Raw genomic sequence first — 22672 nt, forward strand, 5'->3', positions numbered from 1 at the left:
GCAAAATGAGGGCCATGCCACTCCAAGTAATTCATTTATTTTGCAATTTAATCTTATGTTGAAAAAAATTGCTCTGCTGCAATAGCATAGCATGGTGATTTTTAAACGTCAGTGTGTTTCATAAGTAACCTTGTATGAAGTATTATATTAGTAGCCTTTAACAGAAAATTGCAACAAAAATATTTCTAGACATTGAAGTAGAAATGAGAATCTTTTTTTTTTTTTATTTTTGGAATCTTTCCCTCTACTTTCCCTTGATATCTTTAGGGTAAATGCTCGGTGATTTAATAAAAGTTAAAATTTTACTTAAAGAACTGGACACTAAGTTGCATTATCTATTTTTTAAAAAGAATAATGTATAATTTCAAAACATTATTTTAACATGAATAGTTAAATTTGTTCTGTGAAAATAAAAGATTTTTTTTCCATATTTGATAATATCTTACTCGGTTTACAGGCATTTTTTTGCAGAGTATATTTTACAAATTGATTTTTGTTTAAATTTCTTAGATATACACTCTCAAATGATGAAATTTTCATTATTTTAATAGAATTTATCATACCTAGAAAGCCATGAACTTGTTCACCTAGTTTAGCTTTTATTTTAATTATCTCTATAACTGAACAAAATCACCTTTCAAGTGCAGGATAATACATGTTGATATTATTTGAACTATTAACTGGAGTAAACTAAATTAAGTATATATATAAAACCCATCACATTTTCAAAATTAGCCCATTAGTATACAAAATAAATGATTAGAGATTTGTAAACATGAAATCAAAATTTAAAGGAAATCAGTAGCTCAGACATTTTCTTGGGATATTTAGGTATGTCCAAAATAGATAATCTTAATGGCAATGTAGTTGTTCACTTCCTTGGCACCTGATACATTTCCTCAGCTGTTGAATTAGTTATAATATGTAGATATTTGATTTAAAAAAATTTAACCACTGAAAAATCACTTAAATGCTTTTTAAAGATTGCAAAGATTCAGGGGAATGTGCAGGTAAGATCGATTACCCCACTGATTTTGATGGATGTGGGTGATGGTAGCCTCAAAAACTTACTTGATTATCATCAGTGGAAGAAGGAAAATGTTAGCAGATTTTTAGTCTCATAAATAACTGCAGGTTGTTTGGATGCAGGGAGGCACTGGAGGAGTTTGCAGAGATGAAAGAAAGAGAAGAGAAGAAGGCCGACCTCGAAAGGGAAGAGAAGGAAAGAGATTCCCAAGCCCGAAAGATGCATTACCTCCTCAGCACAAAGCAGGTCGGTCTACCTGTCCCTGACAGCTCCCGTAAACCACTTGGGCCCCTAGCCTGACAGAGATGAAGTAGCAGGCTGAATGGGACATGACTTGTTGAAAAGATATCACAAAGACTCTACTTCGAGTTCAATTCCGTGCTTCTGTGTAGGTGCGCGCGGGCACCATGACTCGTCTGCGACAGCAGCTTCATAGAGGCAGCGGTTGGGATGCCGGCAGAAAGGTCCAAGTCAGCAGTGTGATCTGCCACTGTGATAACATGACACGAAGGGCATAACCTCGCTTTTGAAACCCATTCTGAGTGGCTTATTGTTGTTTCACGAATTGATCAAGAACTAAGAAGTTATTAAACTGAGGTCGCTTTCAGGTTTTCTCTTTTACTTGAGCTGATGTTGAGATTAGAGCCATTCCTGCACCCTTTCTAAATTTAGTTGCACATTTTCAAGTAAAGCTTCGAACAAACCTGCTTCAGCAGTTGCATCTTCTTACTGTGATACAGATGTGGAATTGGGAATACTTAGAATGATTTTCTTATAAATGGTAAAATTTTAGTGCCTCAGATTGTACCGTAGTTGTTAGTTGCTGAGAAAAAGATACATTGGCCTGTAGAATATTCTGCTCACAAAGAAATATGGTTAAAAAGCAACATGAATGGGCGCCTGGGTGGCTCAGTGGGTTAAAGCCTCTGCCTTCAGCTCAGGTCATGATCCCAGGGTCCTGGCATCGGGCCCCACGTGGGGCTGTCTGCTTAGCGGGGAGCCTGCTTCCCCGCCTCTCTGTCTCTGCCTGCCTCTCTGCCTACTTGTGATCTCTGTCAAAAAAATAAATAAAATCTTAAAAAAAAAAAAGAAAGCAACATGAATTTAGGGATTGAAGTATGTTTTGTTAATTGAGGTTCAGGCAGGAAACTAGCAATTTGTGGGTTTTTATTCTTTCTCATAGACTTTCAAGTTAAGTCTTAGAGTTCCAGCTGGAGTCACACATTCAGATGTCTCAGACTTGGGCAAGTCAAATCTGGTTCTGTGGTGGAGGGTCGTGGAGGGTGTTAGTAAGTGAGATTAAGTGTCCTGCTTCGAGGCATCCAAATTCAAAAACATTAAGTACTGAACTGGCCATGTACATTTAGGACAGAGAACTGCACTTCTAGCTCTATTTGGTAGGCTAATTAATAATAATTTCAATAATAATAACTATTTTAGTGTTTACTTAGTATTTGTATAGCTGAGTTATTTCCATTTAACAAATAAGAAAACTGAAAGAGAAAATTATGGTTGGGATTTATAGACACATATGGTATGATTTATAGACACAAAACTAGTAATAGGTCTGCTACTCAAATGGAGGTCTTTAAATTCTAAATACTTAGGCAATAAAGACAATTTAAGAAATTGTGGGCACCTGGGTGGCTCAGTGTTAAATCTGCCTTCGGCTCAGGTCATGGTCCCAAGGTCCTGGGATGGAGCCCCGGTGGGCTCCCTGCTCAGCGGGAAGCCTGCTTCTCCGTCTCCCACTCACCCTGCTTATGTTCCCTCTCTTGCTGTGTCTCTCTCTATCAAATAAATAAAATCTTTAAAGAACAACAAAAAAATTAAATAAATAAAAAATTGCAGTATTTTAAAGTTTCAGTTATAAATTCATAACTGTAAAAAATTTATCTGTATAATTGGTGGGCTACACTTTCCTAGATGTAGAATGACATAAGGAGTTCTTTTTTTAAACTTTAGTTATTTGTAATTTTCATTTTGATGAAACTAAGGGAGGCATAATATATCCTTTAATTCTTTAAACTTGATAGTAATTATTGGTTAGAGTTATTTATTTTGATAACTCTGAATTCCTTTTATACTTTGAATCTTCTTATTCTGAGGTCTTATTGCACTGTTTATACTTATATGATGGGTAGTGTAATGGCAGAAATGATTTTTAAGTGGTGAGAATCAGATTTAACAGAAACATTTATTAATTTTCTTTTATTCAGTGTATTTAGATATCGGGTTCATAGAGGAAAATTTTAGAATGTCCATAAAGACTAAGTTTTTACTAATAAAAATACTAGAATAGCAGGGGGCACCTGGCTTAGTCGGTTAGGTATCCACCTTCTGCTCAGGTTATATTCCTGGACTCCTGGGACTGAGCCCTACATTGGGCCGTCTCAGCAGAGAGTCTACTTTCCCCCTGCCCCTCACCCTGCTCGTGCTCTCTTTCAAATAAATCAGTAAAATCTTAAAAAAAATTTTTTTAAATAATAGAATAGCAAATATCCATGCAGTACTTACCATGTGCCACAGAGTATGATAGATACTTTATATGCACAATTTCTTTATTTTGATTTCATTTTAGTTTAAATTTAAACACCTGGTTTAACAAATTATTTCACAAACTTGACCATGTAACTTGACTCCTGGATCTTAATGAGTTTTTAATACTACCACTGTGTTTTAGCTCTGTTTGTGTTAAAAAATACAAGCTGTCAATTCCCTAGCCTATTTTCCTTCTAGTTTATACCTTGAAGACTACTGGTAATATCCATGTATATAAACTTAAACTGATCTCTTGTTTCTAGAAATCCTTGGCATCCAATAGAATGATTGTTTTTGAGGCACTATGACAGTAGAAACAGTATGAGCATTGACATCAGAGCTCAGTTGGCATCCAGGCTCTCCCACTTAGGGTAAGATATCAGAAGATCACCTGGAATTGTCTGTTTCACTCTACAATTTGAAAGAACATTATGAGAATTGAATATAATATATTTAAAATACTATCGGGCCCTTCGTGTTCCAGTAAATGATAACAGTCCTATTATTAGAATTTAATCTATCAAGGGACACCTGGGTGGCTAAGTCAGTTAAGTGTCTACTTTCGGCTCAGGTTATCATTCCAGGGACCTGGGATTGAACCCTATGTCGGGCTCCCTGCTTGGTGGAAAGCCTGCTTCTCCTTCTGCCTGCTTGTGCTCAGTCTCTCTCTCTCTCTCTCTGTCAAGTGAATAAATAAAATATTTTTAAAGAATAATTAAAAGATAAACGAAGATTCTATACATTTTCTTCGGTTTGTCTTAGTTGTTGGAAGCGTTCATTTTCTCATTTCTTTGCTTTAATTATTAATGAAGATTAGTTAGAAATATTGATAGTGGTCTTTGCCCAATATTCTCCTCGCCCATTTTACAACTGGCCTCACAGACCTGAGGGCAACAGAGGGGAAATGATATTCTTAAATCCCCTTCCTTGGAGAGGAATATTACATATCAGAGATTTTCATTTGGTTCTGACAAGTTGGTCTATTTATTTTGTCATAGTGATCTTCATATTTGATCACAAATAACTGGAGATAAAATACAACCCTTTGAGCCTATGTAGACACTTATTCCCAAAGCAAACTTTTTTTTTTTTGGTATTGAAATAGAACAGTGGTATCATCTTAGTCTCATCTGTTGACTTTGGTCAGGGAATTAGTTTTACCAATGGGGCAGTACCAGAAATTTCAAATGTTTTATTCCTTAGTTTTTATTATGGTATAAAAAGGTTGAATTTTAAACTGATAAGTCACAATTATAAACCATCTTTACCTAAATGAAAGTATGCAATATTCACCTTAACCTAAACAAAGATATGCAACACTAATATTAATAAATAGATTGAATATAAATCTTAACTTTAAAAGTCTTCAATTATTCCAGTTAACATATTTTGAGTACCGACAATCTGTCTCATGCTGAACCAGGTGTGGGACATACAAATTTATACTATGTGATCCTTAACCACAAGGCGTATTCACTCTGATTTCAGTCTATGCCAGACAAATGCTTTTACCAGCAAGAAATTTGACACCTTTCAATTGCAGTTTATATAGGTGGTCTTATTGAAATTAACAACCACTTGTATTTATGATTTTGTGATTCCATTTATTGTTTTATTTTCACAAAAATCTTTACTTTCCCTAACCTAAAAAAGACTCAGAGAATGAAAGACACATGTTTCAATTTGAGTATCAGTACTGATTTTCTCAGCATGACTTGACTATGGTTGAGAAATTAAGCTGCAGGTTTTAAAACATTACTAAGATATTTACAGATTAAATTCATGGCTTGTTTTAAGAGTTTTGATTTCAAATTATATCAAATACACACTTAAGTATAAAATAAAAGTCAGATATGAATTGAGTATTTGTTATTAAAGGTTTAAGTCACTTTTAACTCTCAATTTTATACAGTTATTGGAAAGTTTACTGAATAAATATTCAAGTATAAATAATTTTTATAAGTACATCAGGATAGGAAAAGTTCTGCTGATGTATTTAAAGGGATTAATACTAATAGCCTTTTTAGAACTATTTTTTTTTGGTGATTTCAATAATTTAGGAGTGATTTATAATGATACATAATGATAGTTTGTAGAATATTAATTTTCATATTGAATTTTCATAAGTCTAATATAGCTTCACTTAGGTGAGTAGAAATAAAACGTTAATTCAGACGAAGAATGCTTGAGAAAAGATAAGGAATTTTCTAAGTCAAAATTGTGTTTGTGAATTCATATATAGGTAATAAATGAAGTTATGTTGTTAATTTTTAATAATATTAGGACTCTTATGCTGATAGACTGACATACTCATACTGATAACCTAGTTTCAAAGTCAGTGTTAGTAACAAATCTGGTGTATATCTTAAAATAATTCTAAAATATTTTCCCGATTTTTACTGATATTAAGTATCTCATCTTTATGCAAGCAAATATGTTAACACTAATAGGAATTACACAAGTAAATAACTAATATTGCAATGAGTGAATTAATAGACCCCTCAGGGTTTTATTAATTAAAAAGTTCAAGTCATATTAAAGCACCTTTTGTATATGTTTATTTCAATCAGAAAGCTGAACATGGTAACTTATTTGCATAAATAATCAATCACCATTTACTAGTAGTAATAAGGTTAATTTGTTGCTACAGACATAATAGGATTAGTCAATTATATTTCCCAGAAAATACTATTTGTTATGCACCCCATCACCTGTAAAACAGGATTGAGTTTAGCGCCCTTATTAAATGAACACATCAAAAAAATCTTTGTCCCTGTAAAAGTTTTATGAAAAGAAAGCTAATTTTAGTTGATTTGAATAAGTAAAATGCAAACATTGCTTCCATTTGTAAATTTAATTTATCTTTCTGCGAAGATTGATTTAATAAAGTTATTTATTTTGATTCAGTAGCCAGTCAAACTAAATCTAACACATATAGGACACATTTCCTTTGAAGAAAATCTCATTTGCAGATTTGTTTTATTCCAAATAAACTGACTTTCATTCCCGTCCTTGTTCTTGGGTAATAAATTATGTTGTCTGCTCCACCTACTGGTAGCTACATGAAAAAGGCCTATTGTTGGCTTATTAGAAGATACTGCCTCTAAAATGTTGCCAGCATTTTTACAGGTCCTCCTGGAGAACAGCAGAGTTACAGATACAAATCCAAGATTCAAGTACTATATCATAGTGTTTAGAGCTATAGGTTATTATGTAGAATTATATACGTTGTTTCCTGATCAGTGAAAAATATAACTTTTTTATTTTAATGTGCTATTAAAAAGGACAGATACGAAATATATTCATGAGTAAGTATAACTATATGTATTTTATTTTATAACAATGACTTTTAATAGTTTGTACATATTTACTTTAAAACTAAAATGAAAATTTATAAATTTCATTAAAATTTGTAACATTTTATGGAAATGATTTTCACATCATCACTTATATATTTTCATTTTTTTTCTTTAATGGGTCGTTTTTATATGGACACTGAATTAATGGTTTTTGGTTATTTAAGATTCTTTAAAAAGACCCCATGCTCCAATTAATATTAATAAAACATTGTCTTTCCTTATTTTTTGAGAGAAACACATGGTTTCAGCAACTTTATTTTTCAAAATTGTATCAGATCACATGTGTATGTGAAAGGAAAGTAGCTTAATTTAAAAAACTTAATATAACATGGAGTGCCTGGGTGGCTCAGCCTTTAAGCGTCTGCCTGCATTGGGCTCCCTGCTCGGCAGGAAGCCTGCTTCTCCCTCTCCTGCTCCCCCTGCTTGTGTTCCCTCTCTCACTGTGTCTCTCTCTGTCAAATAAATACATAAAATCTTAAAAAAAGAAAAAACTTAATGAAAATAATTGATACTCTGTTGATATGGATACCATATTGATATGGATAGCATGTCTATAAGACAAATCTATAAGGTGAAAAAATGTGTAAATTAAGTAATACAGTGAGTCTTCCAAGCCCTTTATTGCTTTCAACTCTTTCTCCTCAAAATCATAAATGGGGAGATTCTGTGCTTAATATGTGATTGCACACTTTTAATTTGAGGTAATGAAGTAAGAGAAGAATGGCAGTCTTTCAGTGTGTACCTGCACATGGGCAAGCATGTGTGTGTGTGTGTGTGTGTGTGTGTGTGTGTGTGTGATGTGTCTCCGTGTATATGGTGTAGTTGGAAAGCATCTTTGGAGATCCTTCTCATAAGGCATTTTCCTTAATCAATGGCATACCACAGCAATAGTTGGGAGATCAAGTATGATAACAAAAAGTACCCCTATAGTAACTCTCTGGAACACACTTTTATACCTCTTGATCCTTATATAAAAACCACTTCTTTGGCTTAAAAATACTATGTTCCTCTTTCATTTCTAGGCTGGACACCCCACTTTATCTTTTTTTTCTCTCTGCTCCCTTCCCCATCTCTGTATTTCCATAATATACATGCAAAAGGGTGTATGCCTTGATATTTATGGCTGTTAATCATATCCACTATGTTGAGTATATTACATTTTTGATCTTCATGGCTTGATGCAACCTGATTTAGGGCGTTCACATGGTTCATTGCTTTTGCTTTTTGGCTTTTTTTTTTTCTTCTTTAAGTGCTTTTTTCTTTATTTGTCCAAATCAGTCTTTATTTTGATCAATGATCTAGACTATTCCTAGTCATCCAGATTGTTAAAATCTTTCCCTCTTTTTCATTTTCTGTGTAAAATCACAGTCTTCTTTCAATTTATCCCTCCTACCATCTTCTAAATAAATTCCATTATGTCCATTTCCTGAAGTCTGAGCAATAGTAATAATCTCTAAAATGATTTCTCTTGTTTAGTCTTTTGTTCTTTTTCCCAGTATATTTATCACCATTGGGTAAATTTTGCTAAAATAGTGCTTTTTATGTAATGTCTCTCTGCAGTTTATAAACCTCCAACGATTCCCTGTTGTCCACAGGATAAAATCCAAGGTTTTCAGCATGTGCATTTGACACTCTCCAGACTGACTCTACTCTGCCTGTTTACACTTAGTCTTGTATTTCGTTCATCCTCAGGGTTGGCATCCTGATCCAGTCTGATTTTTATACCCTGGAAACATTCATCATAAGGTTCTCTTTATATGATATAAATCATATAAATCATATAAATATATGATAGGTGACTTCTTGTGGCTTGTCATATTCTGGAAACTCAGAAAATTCCCTTTACCTCACCCCCCACCCCCAAAAGAGAGTCAGCATCTCACATACGTCCCACTAACACTTTGATTTTGCCATTACTTTATCGTTAAAGGTATATTTCTTTTTCCCATACTAAATTAAAATACTTTTAGAAAGGAGACAGCTATTAAGGTGTTCTTATTAGTATAGCTCAGTGAAAATTAATAACTGTGAGTAGGCTATCATAAAAGGAAGGAGGAAAGTTTGTCCAGAGTCCTGAGGCAATGCCTATAGTATGAAGACCAAAATGGGCACAAGGTAACAAAGGGAGCCAGAGTTGGTAAGGGATATATTGACTATGTGGAATGTCTGGGGAGAAAAGTAGGTCTTGTAGGGTACTGAAAGATAATTAGGAGGCCATGTAAGAGAAACGTGACAATTTTGCCATTTTGCTTAGCATCGCTATTTAGTGTTCCTAGTTAAAAATATCACTCTAGATTCCTCTTATTTCTTTCCTCCATCACACAGCATTCCCAACAATGAATTCTTAATTTTTACATTACCCACTCCCTGGTTATGGCACATTTTTTTAGGTTGAAGAGGTCTGGCAATAAAACTGAGAATTACGGAAGTAGGGAGTGGGAGTAGATTCATAAGTCTTTTTTTTTTCTTTTTTAAGATTTTATTTATTTATTTGTCATAGAGAGAGAAGCGAGAGCAAGCACAGGCAGACAGAGTGGCAGGCAGAGGCAGAGGGAGAAGCAGGCTCCCTGCTGAGCAAGGAGCCCGATGTGGGACTCGATCCCAGGATGCTGGGATCATGACCTGAGCCGAAGGCAGCCGCTTAACCAACTGAGCCACCCAGGCGTCCCAGATTCATAAGTCTTACTTGAAGGATCTTATATTTGTTTTTGCCAACTTCCCAGTAATTTGTATGTTTCCATGGAGAAAAATATAAAAATAGGAACTCACCCTGACAGAGGACAGGACCCCTGATTGGAATATATTAGAGCAGCATGGGATCTTTAGAGTTTACCTTTCTAGCTCTTTTTGTTAACAGGTTAAAGAAAGCAGGTCTGAAAGATGAAGCAACCAGCCCAAGGCTGTCTAACTAGTTTATTTAAACTCTGTGGTGTTGGGGCATCCTCAGTATGGTGCAGCCACAGTGAAAACCCTAGTGAGTGTTCTACATATATGGTCTACATGTGATTCACCTAAATAAACTTGATATTTGGAAGGGACTTTGTCCTAGGTTTATGGATATCTATCCTTGAAAACACTAGCATTCTGAGTGTGTACTGCTCCTTGAGTTAACTAGGTTCACTGAGTTTTCACTTTACCCTTTCTCTGAAATGTTTTGGTACTTAACAGGAGCATTGATCTGAATGAATTCATGGGCAAATAGAAAAACTAGACCTTGCATGTAAGAGAGTGAATGAAGCAAGCGAGAACATAATATAGATTTCTATGGTGCCTTTCTATGAATAGCTCAAAGCACTTTTAATACATTTATCCCCACAATATTATATAAAGTAGCAGTTATCCTTCTGGTGATTGAAATGCTCTTGTTTGGTACTCATTTTTCCTCTGGACACTTGGCAGATATATTCTTTCCAGAAGACTATGTAGTGCATAAAGATCTGACCTATGATCTTTGGATCCATAGTTTATGAGGCAGGTCCTCAAGTTTGGTCATTTGCTCTTGGTCCCAAGTGAACTGTCCACATCACAAAACCATCACATCATCTGTTACTATTGGCAGTCTCTGTTCAGAAAAGGCCAAGGACTGAACTAGTGTGGCGAATGAATTAGCTATTAACTTGTACATTTTATTTCCTCCCTCTTTAACATTATAGTTTTTATTATCCTGTAATATATGAAAGAGATAAAATTATTGTCTATTGTCATTACTCTTTGAAGAGTTAAAGTGAAAAGGTTAAAAAAAAAGTCTTGTGTCCCCAAATAAGTCCCTTCCCTGCTCCTCTCCTTGCCATCATTTAGCCATCATGCATCTAAGAAATGGAGGCAAAAATATAATAAAATTATATATAATTTATTATATAAACTTTATTATATATAATATAAATTATTATATATAATTTATTATATAAAAATATAATAAAATTTAGAGAGACCACTCAGGTAGAAAAGTTTTCTTAGCTACATTTCTTACATATATTTTCTTTTTCAGCATGCTGCATTTTATTTATTTTTATTTTTATTTTTATTTTTAAAAGATTTTATTTATTTATTTGCCAGAGACAGAGGGAGAGAGAGCAAGCACAGGCAGACAAAGAGGCAGGCAGAGGCAGAGGGAGAAGCAGGCTCCCTGCCGAGCAAGGAGCCCGATGTGGGACTCGATCCCAGGACCCTGGGATCATGACCTGAGCCGAAGGCAGCTGCTTAACCAACTGAGCCACCCAGGCGTCCCAGCATGCTGCATTTTAAAAGTTATTTTAAAATGTGTCCATTAACAAAACACACTGGAAACCTCTCCTTGTACATGTGACAGATTCATGTGTTTTGGGGCCTGCGGCTTATACAATTTAGGGATCTATCTTCAAGAAGAAACTATATAAAGTTACAAATACAGGAAGATGAATACTTTTCATAATGAGTAAAAAATCATTTCAAACACATTTCAGATTTTAACATCTGAGAACACCACCCCTCTAAATATAACAGTAGATTCATTAACTGCTTGATCTATCATATTTGCTCACCATATTTTGGTCTTCATGCTCTTTGATTGCCTCTTTCTTTGACAATAATTTGACAATAATTTTCTGGAGTGAAAAGAGAAAGTTATTCACTCCTTTTTGTAGGAACACTGATCTAAATTTTTCATTACTGTAAGAAAGTTAAATGATGCATTCCTATTTGCATATGGTGCATTACTAAGTATTTTTTGTTTTTTTTTTTTTGAAAGGAAGGATCTTCTGTTTTGTATAGGAAATGGAGAGAATCAAATTCTCCATTTGGGAAAGCCCCACTACTCTTCCACTAGCAGTTCTCTTCACTAGCACGTACTCCCAGGCCAGACAGTTCAGGATGTTAATAGTACAGTGCAGCCTGTGGTCCTGCACCTTTATTCGTGATGCCTGGTGAGTCTGCCCACTGCATTCAGGAATAATCCTGAAAGTTATTCCTACATTGGTATTGCTAGAAAACTTTAACTATACTTGGAAGTAACAGAAAAAAAAAACTCTCATAAATATATCCAACCAAACCTGAATTAAGTACACACCCATCTTAGCTTTTTTCCTGGTTTCGTCTCCAGCATGCCCATAGCTGCTCGGGTCCCACCCAACGAAGTGTGATAGAGGATAAGTCAGCATAAGAGACAGAAGAATTAAATGATGTCTTACTTTCACAAATTTTACCGAATAACATAACCGTGTGACCACATTGCCAGGGTCCCTCCTTGTGTTATGGAGAGATCCTGTGAAAATGAAGATACCAGAGATTAAGGTGAATCAATTTCACTGTTACTTCACCTCTAGTTGGACTATTTTTGTATTGTGTTAAACTTGCTCAAAGAAGTTTTAACTATTAAAATTATTTTAATTTAATTTAATTTTGTATGATAATCTTCTGTGTATCAGATATCAAATCTAACATTCAGACATTTAAATGAGCATTATTATTTTAGTCCTATCCATAAAATTGAGGCACTTGATTTTTTTAGTCCTCTATTTATTGTGTTTTATTTTTGGATATCAAAATCAGGGTCTGTTTATTTCCATTCAGTAATGAGGTGAATTTTTAATGTATTAGGTATGGGGTAGGGAGAGTTCTTATTAGGCATTAAAGGTATTAAATAATTACCTATATATATATATACACATCTCTATATGTATGTGTGTTATATATACATATGTGTATTTACATATACAGATACAGGCTTATATAAAATTTCAAATACAGCTTTAATAGAAAATTCAAAAGTCAGAAAAGAATTAGAAAAAATTTGTAACAAAACTAGTTCCCATTCTCTACCATATAAATGTTTCTTTACTTACCTTTATACTCTAGTGTACCATATTTTAAACTGTATTTATGCAGATATTTTACACAAAGTAATTAGCAGTTAACTGGTATATGCTTATTTCTATTACCTTTTATAAAATTTGTTATTGGTATGTTAATTATAATCAATTTTTTCATCTTCTTCATTGATTAGTGAAGACTAAGTTTTTGATTGTTCCTTTTGCTATCCCTAATTATAATGCAATGAAATCTAAAACTTAGAAACTCAAGGAAATTATACCATTGCTCTAACTAGATCTGATGAAATAATTAGGGCTATAATGGTTTATAGATTTGAGGATTTATTCCCACTATTATTATGACTAGTTTTCTATTTTTAAGATACTTTAGAAATATTTTAGAATGAGACCAGTTAGAAGTTAGGTGCTGTTATAATGGATAAATAATGAAGACGTAGAATTTGTCAGCTCATGGTTTATCTTAGCTCTTCAATAAGTCTAGAAGAATAACTTTATATAGACAAGTTCTTCTCACCCCACATTCTTAATATTTAAATTCACTCTTTTGGATTGGTAAATGTTAGAAATATTTCCACCAAATAGCTGGAGGCCAGAATTTAAAATCTCAGGCTTTGGATGAATCCATCTTCTTTCTTTATCTCTACTTCTTCCTTTAATCTTCTGCGTATCTCCATTCCTAACCCTTGTACCCTACAATCAAAAACATTATTCCTCTGTAAAACTGGGGACACAGCCAGAGAGTTTATACTTTCAAATATTTTTTTAAAATGAACTCTTTCTTTAAAAAATATTTTATTTATTTATTTGACAGAGAGAGAGAGAGAGAGAGAGATTACAAGTAGGCAGAGAGAGAGAGAGAGAGAGAGAGAGAGGAAGGAAGCAGGCTTCCCGCTGAGCAGAGAGCCTGATGCAGGGCTCGATCCCAGAACCCTAGGATCATGACCGGAGCCAAAGGCAGAGGCTTTAACCCACTGAGCCACCCAGGCGCCCCTTAAAATGAACTCTTAACTAATGATCAAGCATTGACTAATGTAGTTTATTAAGGTCACTATTAAGAGCATGAGTATCCTTAACTTCTGAGTGTTAATTAAGGTATAGTCCAACATGGTAAATCATCTATGACCTTGAGATTTTATGTAATACAAGGCAGGTAAATACTTTAAAAGACATAGAAAGTGTACACAATATTTCATATATGTATTACAGTCACAAAAGAAACATAAACAAAGAGGAAGTACAATTGTTTATTTAAAAATTATACTAAAAATTGGTTTCAGGGCACGTGGGGTGGCTTATTCTGTTATGCAACTGACTCTTAATCTGAGCTTAGGTCTTGATCTCTGAGTCAGGTCTTGATTTGGGGGTTGTGAGTTTGGGCCCCACATTGGTCTCCATGTTGGGCATTGAGCCTACTTAAAAAAAAAAATTAGTTTCATTTTGGTATGAGAAACATGACTTTAAATATTTTAGTATAAAGTGGCAGGTTTTCTGTTAGTCTTACCAATTGGTGTTTCTATTGACATATCTTTTGACGGTTGGAAGTATTTCACTCAAAAAGGAGTTATGTTATCTATACCATATCACAACAGACAGTAAAATAAAAGATGAGTAAGTGGAAGGAAGGTGTGAAGAAGGGAGAAAAGAGAAATAATTTGTCTTTAAATCTTTATCTGTTAATAGCTCTTGGGCCTAAAATAAATAACTTTCAGGTCTCAATAGCTGTTGTTGTATTGAAAGGAGAGTCTTGCTGAAAGGATACGATCACTCTTAGTTTAGAGAAAAGTAATATTTTCAAGGTGCTTATATAATGTAAAACATTCATTTATAGTTTTAGTTTTAGTCCCTTTAAAGAGTTGAATGTTAAAATTTTTTCTCTTAAATTTATTCAGCTTTATTTTCTATCTCCTTTTAAATTAGTACCTGTATATATGCATATGATTTCAATATTAATATATCTTTGAAATAAATTATGAGTCATTAATATAATCTTGTACTCATATTTGTTGTCTATGCTTATGCTGTATATGCATAAGTTGATTTATGGTCATCTGAATTAGTCTTAAATTTGTACCATTAAAATGATTCAGTTTGGGGTGCCTGGGTGGCTCAGTAGGTTAAAGCCTCTGCCTTTGGCTCAGGTCATGATCTCAGGGTCCTGGGATTGAGCCCCACATCGGGCTCTCTGCTCAGCAGGGAGCGTGCTTCCCTTCCTCTCTCTGCCTGCCTCTCTGCCTATTGTGATCTCTCTCTGTCAAATAAATAAATAAAATCTTTAAAAAAAAAATGATTCGGTTTATTTTACCTGGTTTGGTTATTTATATATCCATACCCAAATCAGCTTCTCTGTCGACAGTTATCTGAATGCTAAAATTGTGGTTGGGCCTTCCCTGACCTTGCAAGGCATGGTTGTTGCTTTTTTCCTCCATGTCTTCATATAACATTTACTATTGGTGTTATGATTATATCTACTTCCTCCTAACATAGGTAAAGTCATAAAAGAGAACAACATTGTCACTTTAATATCCCCAATTTCTAATATCAGTCATGATATTTCTAATACATGTCCTAATTCTGATTTATAATACTTTCATATTCAAAACAAGAAAGGCAGCTTTTATTTCAGTCCTAATTATTCACTATTTCTTCTCTGAATTAAAATTATAGATAATACAATTATTTTGACAGATGTAATAATTTTTAGTAACTGATACCTGTGTTTGGTAAAATATATTCTGTGTGACTTTTAAAAGGGCAAATCTTATATTCAAAGAAAAGGCAAAGAGAACACTAACATTTTCTTTTCATTCTGTAATGTCCCAAATTAAGCCAAGTTACATAACTAGAGTGAAGAAGATGAAATTCAAACTATGATCTGGCTATCTTGAAAACCATGCTTTGGTTTCTTTAAGGTATGGTTTAAAGTGGGCTAAGAAAGGTCCTAGATATATATATCTTTAAATTTCTGTTTATTTGATGATAGTTACTAGACAATATATTCAGCATTATTAGCTTTTGATGTTGTGTGTGTGTGTGTGTGTGTGTGTATTAGCTTATCAGTTCCTTTAAGCATCAGGAGGTGGAGGCATAGGTCTAACATGCAGGGCCTTCTCACAGGAAGTCAAGCAAGCCTCAGCTGTTGTCTTCTAGAGGAAAGAACCATGAACCGGAGGAATAAGTGTGGGTATTTATATCATCTGTCAAGCATTTTCATCTTGGGGTGCCTGAGTGGCTCAGTTGGTTGAAGATTGGATTCCTGATTTTGGCTCGGGTCATGATCTCAGGATCATGAGATCAAGCTCCCAGTTGGGCTCTTTGCTCAACAGGGAGTCTGCTTTAGATGATCTTTCTCTCTCTCTCTGCCTCTGCCCCTGCCCTACTGCTTCCCCACCTCTAAAATGAATTAATTTTTTTAAAAATAAGTATCTGTCTTTGAGGCATCAACTGAAATTCTGAAACCATAGACATCCTATTCAACGTGATTATACATCGTTTTGTGATCATATGATTTGAGATAAATATCTATAAGAATGTAAATGTTTTTGCCATATCTCTCTTGCTCTAACTAGTAATGTAATGTAAAGATCAGTGAGGTTGAAGGAGTCAAAGAACTGTGAGGCTTACTATTGGGATGGATCACCCCCTATACATGAAATCCCAGAGTACATAGTAGAACACTGAACTAAATGCCAAAGGCTATCATGAATACGGCCAAATGACCAACAAGACTGTTAATGATAATATGGGCAAAGGATAATATGGGCAAATGACCAACAAGACTGTTAATGATAACCACAAGGAGGGATAAGAGAGTGCATATTCAGATTGCAAGAAAGCTGATGAGTAGTGGTTTGAAAAAGACATTGGGGAACTAAGAAAACGCAAATCTCTCCTAGTCACTATGATACAGGAGAGTACTAAAATGCTTTGTCCAGTAGACCTGCTCTAGAGGTGAAGGAAGATTCAGTCATAATGAAGAAATATATTTATTGAAAAGTTTGGGGGCAAAGAGAAATTGTTTAGCATAGATGGGAGAAGGGTTCCATGGGGCAAGGTTGAAAGGATCATAGACAAGGGATCAGAAGTATTGAGAGAAGGAACAGGGTAGTTGAGGATGAGCATACCAGAGAATATAAAGGAGAGTTGGGATTCATTTGGCAGGCAGTTATTTGGGCATGAACAATTTGACAGCAAAGCAAATAGATAAATAGTTATTTGATCCGATTACCTCTTACTGTAGAGAAATTTAAGTCGCCCTGCCTGTTCTTTATTTTCATTAGCATGGTAATAATGTGATGGACTGAAAGTGAATTAATGGATTAAAGTACAAGGAAGGTATTATTTCCTCATATTTTTGAAATGAGGAATGAAATGAAAAGCTCACATAAAAACTTGCGAAATAACCCAGTGGTACACCCCAAAAGCCAGAGACTAGCCTATTATTCATTTTAGACCAGATCAGTTTTTTGATCAAGACATTGTATTGGTCAACTCCCTTCGGTTAAATTACTTTCCCTCTAATTAAGTTTGTGTCCAAATTGTGTTACCACCAGAGGGGCTTTTGAGTTTGAGTTTGAGATAAAAGATAACAGGGTTGTGAAGCATAGTGGAGTTTTCTGGGCTCCCTACCACCAAGGAGGTCAAAGCAAAATAAGGAAGCAAAAGATAACCTAAAAAAGATAAAATTTTTATTGAAGGATAACACAGAAAAGTGCAGAAATACTAAAGACTCAGCTCAGTTATCACAAAGTAGCAGGTATAATCTGTACCTAATAGGTACTAATTAATAATTTCCATACAAGAAGCCACAGGTTTACCAAGCAAGACTGTGAGAGCACAGTAGTCTAAAAATGAGGTGGTCTTTGAGATCTGGTCATGAGATTATAGCCAACCATATTAAGGCAGCATAGCATTTCCCCATGAGGCAGTCAATCCTATACTTTGATAAAAACTTAAAATGGCTTCCCCCTGTTTGCTTAAGAAATTTTTCTTCAAAGACTCTTGGGAAATCAGTGTCTTGCAGAGCCCCAGATAACACTGGGAATAAAGTTTGACAAATGCTCCATTCTGTTAGTACATTTTCTTTAATAAAAGAAAATTTTCAATTCAGTTTTCCTGTTTCTGTGATGCTAAGTATTTTTCTTTTAGCAACTAATTGTCTTGAGAGGCATTTTTTAAACCCAAACCATGAAATCATTTTTCAAATGAAATCACTATCGAAGAATTGAGCAAAAGAAAATACTAGGTTTCTGAGAGGGGAACAGTGGTATATAAGGGAAGGTTTGAGGTGGGTGGTGGTTACAAAAACATGCTTTACTATTTTTCTTAGGTCATTCAGACTTCAGTAGTACGTATAATAAGCCAGCACAGCATGTGTAGAAATTGCATGTTAGAGGCATCACAATAGGGAGTTTTCAAATCACTGTGGAACTGGGTGTCCACTTTCACTGCTCTACTCAGAGTACTTCTTGATAAAGACACCAGGAATCTCCTGTTTATAAGTCGACAAGAACTCTGGGAGATTTGTACACTGTGGTATTGGAACTTCCTTTGGCCTTGGTGACACTACAGTCAGCCTTCTATCTTTGATCATTTCTTCTCAGTCTTCTTCAGTAGTGTATTCAATAGAATTCAGTGTATATCTTTTCTCTGATATTATATGGGATTATTTATAGCTCTTTAATATCGAAGTTATTTAAAGTTTCTGTTCCTTTGAACATCTTGCTGTTTTCTGGAATGCCTTCCCTCACCTTACACACCAAGCACATCTCTGCTCGAATACCAGCCATCCTAACCCCACAGAGAAGTCTATTCTCAGTATAAGTATTTATACATATCAATGCTAATTTCAGTATTTTATAATTATTTGTAAACTGTCAATGCTGTGACTCAAATGGAAAAGCAGGAATCAAAGCCAAATCTGGAGAGTGCCAAGGCAGCAGATAGAGGAGGGGAGGAGGTAAATGAAGCTGTATTGAGGGGGTAAGGTAGGTTGCTACATGTTGGGGAAAGGAACAGGCCTAGAAAAATTTCCTAAGCAAGAAAATAAGCAGTTTTCATCCAGTCCTTGTAGGATCAGTAGAATAGTACTTAAACATTTACAAGGAAAAAGATTAAGGAATTGTTTAGGGGGGAAGATTTCCCAGAAAGTATTATACATGGAGTCTTCTCTTAGAAATTCTTTCAAAATACAATGTAGTTAAAGGGAAATCCTGGTAGGATTTGGGAGCTGGATAGAATGTTCTTTAGTCCCGAGAATTTCTTAGGCATCATGATATTGCTGTATTTTAGAAGACTCAAATTAGTCTCCATTTCTTTTTCTTTCCTCACATTCAATGAATTACGATGTGATTTGTGCCACAAGAACACAGTTTGCTTCTGTGGAGGTCACCTGTCACCTTCTAATTACCATGCCAGTTGTGCCTTTTTGTCCTCATGCTGTTCCACCTCTCCTGAGCTTCTGACACTGCTGACCTCCTTCATGAAGCGGTCTTCTCCCTTGTGTACTGCCTCTGCTCCCTCACTGTTTGCTCTTTTGAGTGTCCTTCATGGGCATTTCTTCTCCCACTTATTTCTTGTATGTGCACACTCCTAAGACTGTTCCCCTGAATTCCCTGCATGCTTTCCCTCAGTGACCCCATCCATTTTCAGACCTTCAGATATTTTTATTCAGAAAACACTCCAGTCACTAACTATGTCCTCATTCCCAAGTTCCAGACCTACTATTACAACTATACACTGGACCTTTCAACCTGGATTTTTGGGAGCTCAGTTCTAGTAACTCCAAAACAGGTGATACTCCTGCGTAACTATTCCTCTTTCTACCTTCTCTGCCTGGGTTCTAAGCCCAAGTTTTTCTGTAAGTCCACATTCTCTTATGTTCTTTTTAATAAACATTATGATCCATGTCTTCTGATTTTGTTTCTATAGAATGCTCCCTATCCATGTCACTCTTCTGTTTCCACTCTTCTTTCGTCTTACCTTTCAATAAGCAGTCTTCACCTCCTTTACAGACTTTTGGTCCATTTCACTTATTCATTCACATAAGCATGGATTGATTGTCTACCCTGCACCAGGTATTGAGATAGGTAATGTTCCATGTTTTTTCACCTCTCTAGATTCCCAAGAATGGAATTGTTGTATTATATACTAAGCATATGTTCACCTATTTTTATAGGCTTTTAAAAATTTGAACAGTTTTGGGTTCACAACAGATTTGGTCAGGAAGTTGCCATACATTCCTTACCCCCACACATCATTATTACCCAAAGTCCATAGTTTTACATTAGTCACTCTGGACATCATTTCTGAGGGAAAGTTGGATGTGATCCTTGTCTTTGTGTCCTCTGTTGTTAAGGTGGTTACCACCTCTGCTTCTCACAGATTTCCTTATCTTTGATTCTTAGAAGTTTGAATATGATATGCCTCTCTATATGTTTGTGTGTTTATTTGTCATTTCTTTTACTTAGTGTATTCGCTGAGCTTCTTGGATCTGCGGTTTAGTGTCTGGTATTAATTTGGGGGAATATTCAGTCATTATTACTTCACATATGTCTTCTGTTACTTTCTCTCTTCCTTCTAATGGGTTACCATTATGTACATGGCATATACATTTTGAAGTTGTCCTACCTTTCTTGGATATTGTGTTATACATATATTTAAACATTTATTTATTTTTATTTGGGAGAGAGAGAGAGCACGAAGGGGGAAGGGCAGAGGAGAGGAAGAGAGAATCTCAAGCAGACTCTGCATGGAGCACAGAGCCCAACTTGAGGCTCGGTCTCACAACCCTGACATCACGACCTGAGCTGAACCAGGAGCTGGATGCTGCTTAACCATCTGTGCCACCCAGGAACTCCTGTTCTGTTACATTTTATCAGACTTTTTTCTTTGCCTTCCCATTTTGGAATTTTGGAATTTTCTATTGACATATCCTCAAACTCAGAGATTCTTTAATCAGCCATGTCTTGTCTACAAATAAATCCATCAAAAGCAGTCTTCATTTCTGTTACCATGTTTTTGATCCCTGGCATTTCTTTTTGATTATTAGAATTTCCATGTCTCTGTTTTAATTGCCTACCTGTTCTTGCCTGCTATCTACTTTATCTGCTAGATCCTTTAACATGTTAATCATAGTTGTTTTAAATTTCTATACCGATAATTCTAGTGTGCCTACCATATCTGAGTCTGGTTCTGATGCTTGCTCTGTCTCTTTTGTGGTTTTCACCTGTGTTTTCATGGAGTTTCTGTAGGTCTGCTTCAGACTTCTTCCTAAATTTACCTTCTAAGGGAGAACGTGAAAATCAATAGATTTCCATTTTATGTAGAATTAATTGTAATTTGCAGCCTTCTGGAGTTTGGCCCCAGTTTATTTTATAAGCTCATCTCTGACTGTAGCTTCATACGTAAACCCACCAGTGTGATATTCACTGAACAACTGCTCTGTGTTTTACCACGAATATGTTTGTCTTTATTTTTACCCTCCCCTTACCCTGAAATGCCTTTCTTCCCTTTTTATTGCCAACATCCTACCCACCTTTAGAAGAAAGTCAAATATTTTTTCCACAGTTTTCTAAAAGATGTATATAGTTGTACTGTAACCTCTGGTATAAACCTCTTTTACAACAGTAATTAGTGGGTACTTACTACAGACTGGTTATGTTATTGTCAGTCACAAAATTGCTGTCCTGGCTCTCCCCTCACCCACCACTGAGAATGGTTTGGTGAGAGGGATCACTTTTCATTCATCTGTACCCACTTTAGATCCAGTAAAGTGTTTCTAAGTTACTAGGTGCTAAATATTTATTGAATTGAATTAGCATATAGAGGATGGTGTTTTATTTAAATTTCATTGTTTTAATCAATACTGAAATATTTTAACATGTGATGCTAGTGATTAGGATATCAGAATGATCATAAAAGTCATTTGTTAAACTAATGAAGCCAGCTACCTCAGGGATCTTCATTTAACATGACCCTACTCTCTACTTTGACTCAGAACAGTTAAGAATTCAACTTCTTCATTGAAGTCACAGAAAAACATCTGTAGTTAGTAATATTTATTTTCTTTGTTAATGTTGCTTTGTATAGATAAGTTTTATACCAGATACATTCATTGTGAATCCCAAGTGTTTCCATGAAATCCTTCTTTGTTCTGGGATACAGTATCGGAGGGTTAACATGGCAGTTGTCTGAAATGCGTGTGGAAGCAGAACTGTGGTGGTGAGAAATGGCCATGTTTCCTTTTAGTTCTCAGCAAGAGTAATTGAATGTGGAATATCTTACTAAACACTGGACTGTGACAGTGTGTTAACACTCTGACTATCTCCTAACAGCAGGGCAATTATTTGCTGAGTGGGATTTTTATAAATCCCCTGGCCCTAGTGTGTCCTGATAATTATGATGAAGTGCGTTGGTCAGTGTTGATTCAGCAGTCCCTACCCTCACAAATACTTTATTCACAGTTCTCTGGCCCACTTTGACTTTCCTCGTTAGTAGAGATCTTTACTGCTCTTCTCTGCTGGCTTGGTGTCTCGTTTTTAAAATAATTTTGATTAAAGCTTAGAATCCTGAACATATTTTAATCAGCCCCCCCTACCTTTTAGAACTGTGTATCTCTCCTAGTATTCACAAATTCTGAATCCTGATGCAAGAAAATATTTCTTGATTTTTTTTCCTTTATGTGGCAATCAGCTCCTGTTTGCAGTGTGATTGACATTTGCAAAAGTAGAACTTGAATCCTCCCACCTATCCTGTATACGTCATAGTTCCTCATTTCTGAGTGAGCAGTTACTTGGAAATTATGAGAGATTTTTATTTCTCATATGGTAAAATACGGAAAGACTAACCATTGGGCTTTGGGAATTATTGGTGTACAAAATCGTGTTTCAGATTCTTTTCATTTTACAGCAACTTGTCTTAGAAGTAAACCTCAATAACAA

General features: G+C 35.2%; 1 protein-coding gene across 2 annotated transcripts in view; it reads left to right on the forward strand.

Annotated features, from left to right (window-relative positions):
- Positions 1–22672, forward strand: part of SPATA17 (spermatogenesis associated 17) — a 179745-nt gene that overhangs the window by 66962 nt on the left and 90111 nt on the right. For both annotated transcript variants that reach the window (XM_059146518.1, XM_059146516.1), the window contains one exon: positions 1150–1273. In XM_059146518.1, coding sequence (XP_059002501.1) covers positions 1150–1273 — 124 coding nt within the window. The remainder of the gene's footprint in view (positions 1–1149; positions 1274–22672) is intronic.

Source organism: Mustela lutreola, chromosome 14 (genome assembly GCF_030435805.1).
Source record: "Mustela lutreola isolate mMusLut2 chromosome 14, mMusLut2.pri, whole genome shotgun sequence".
Classification (NCBI taxonomy): domain Eukaryota; kingdom Metazoa; phylum Chordata; class Mammalia; order Carnivora; family Mustelidae; genus Mustela; species Mustela lutreola.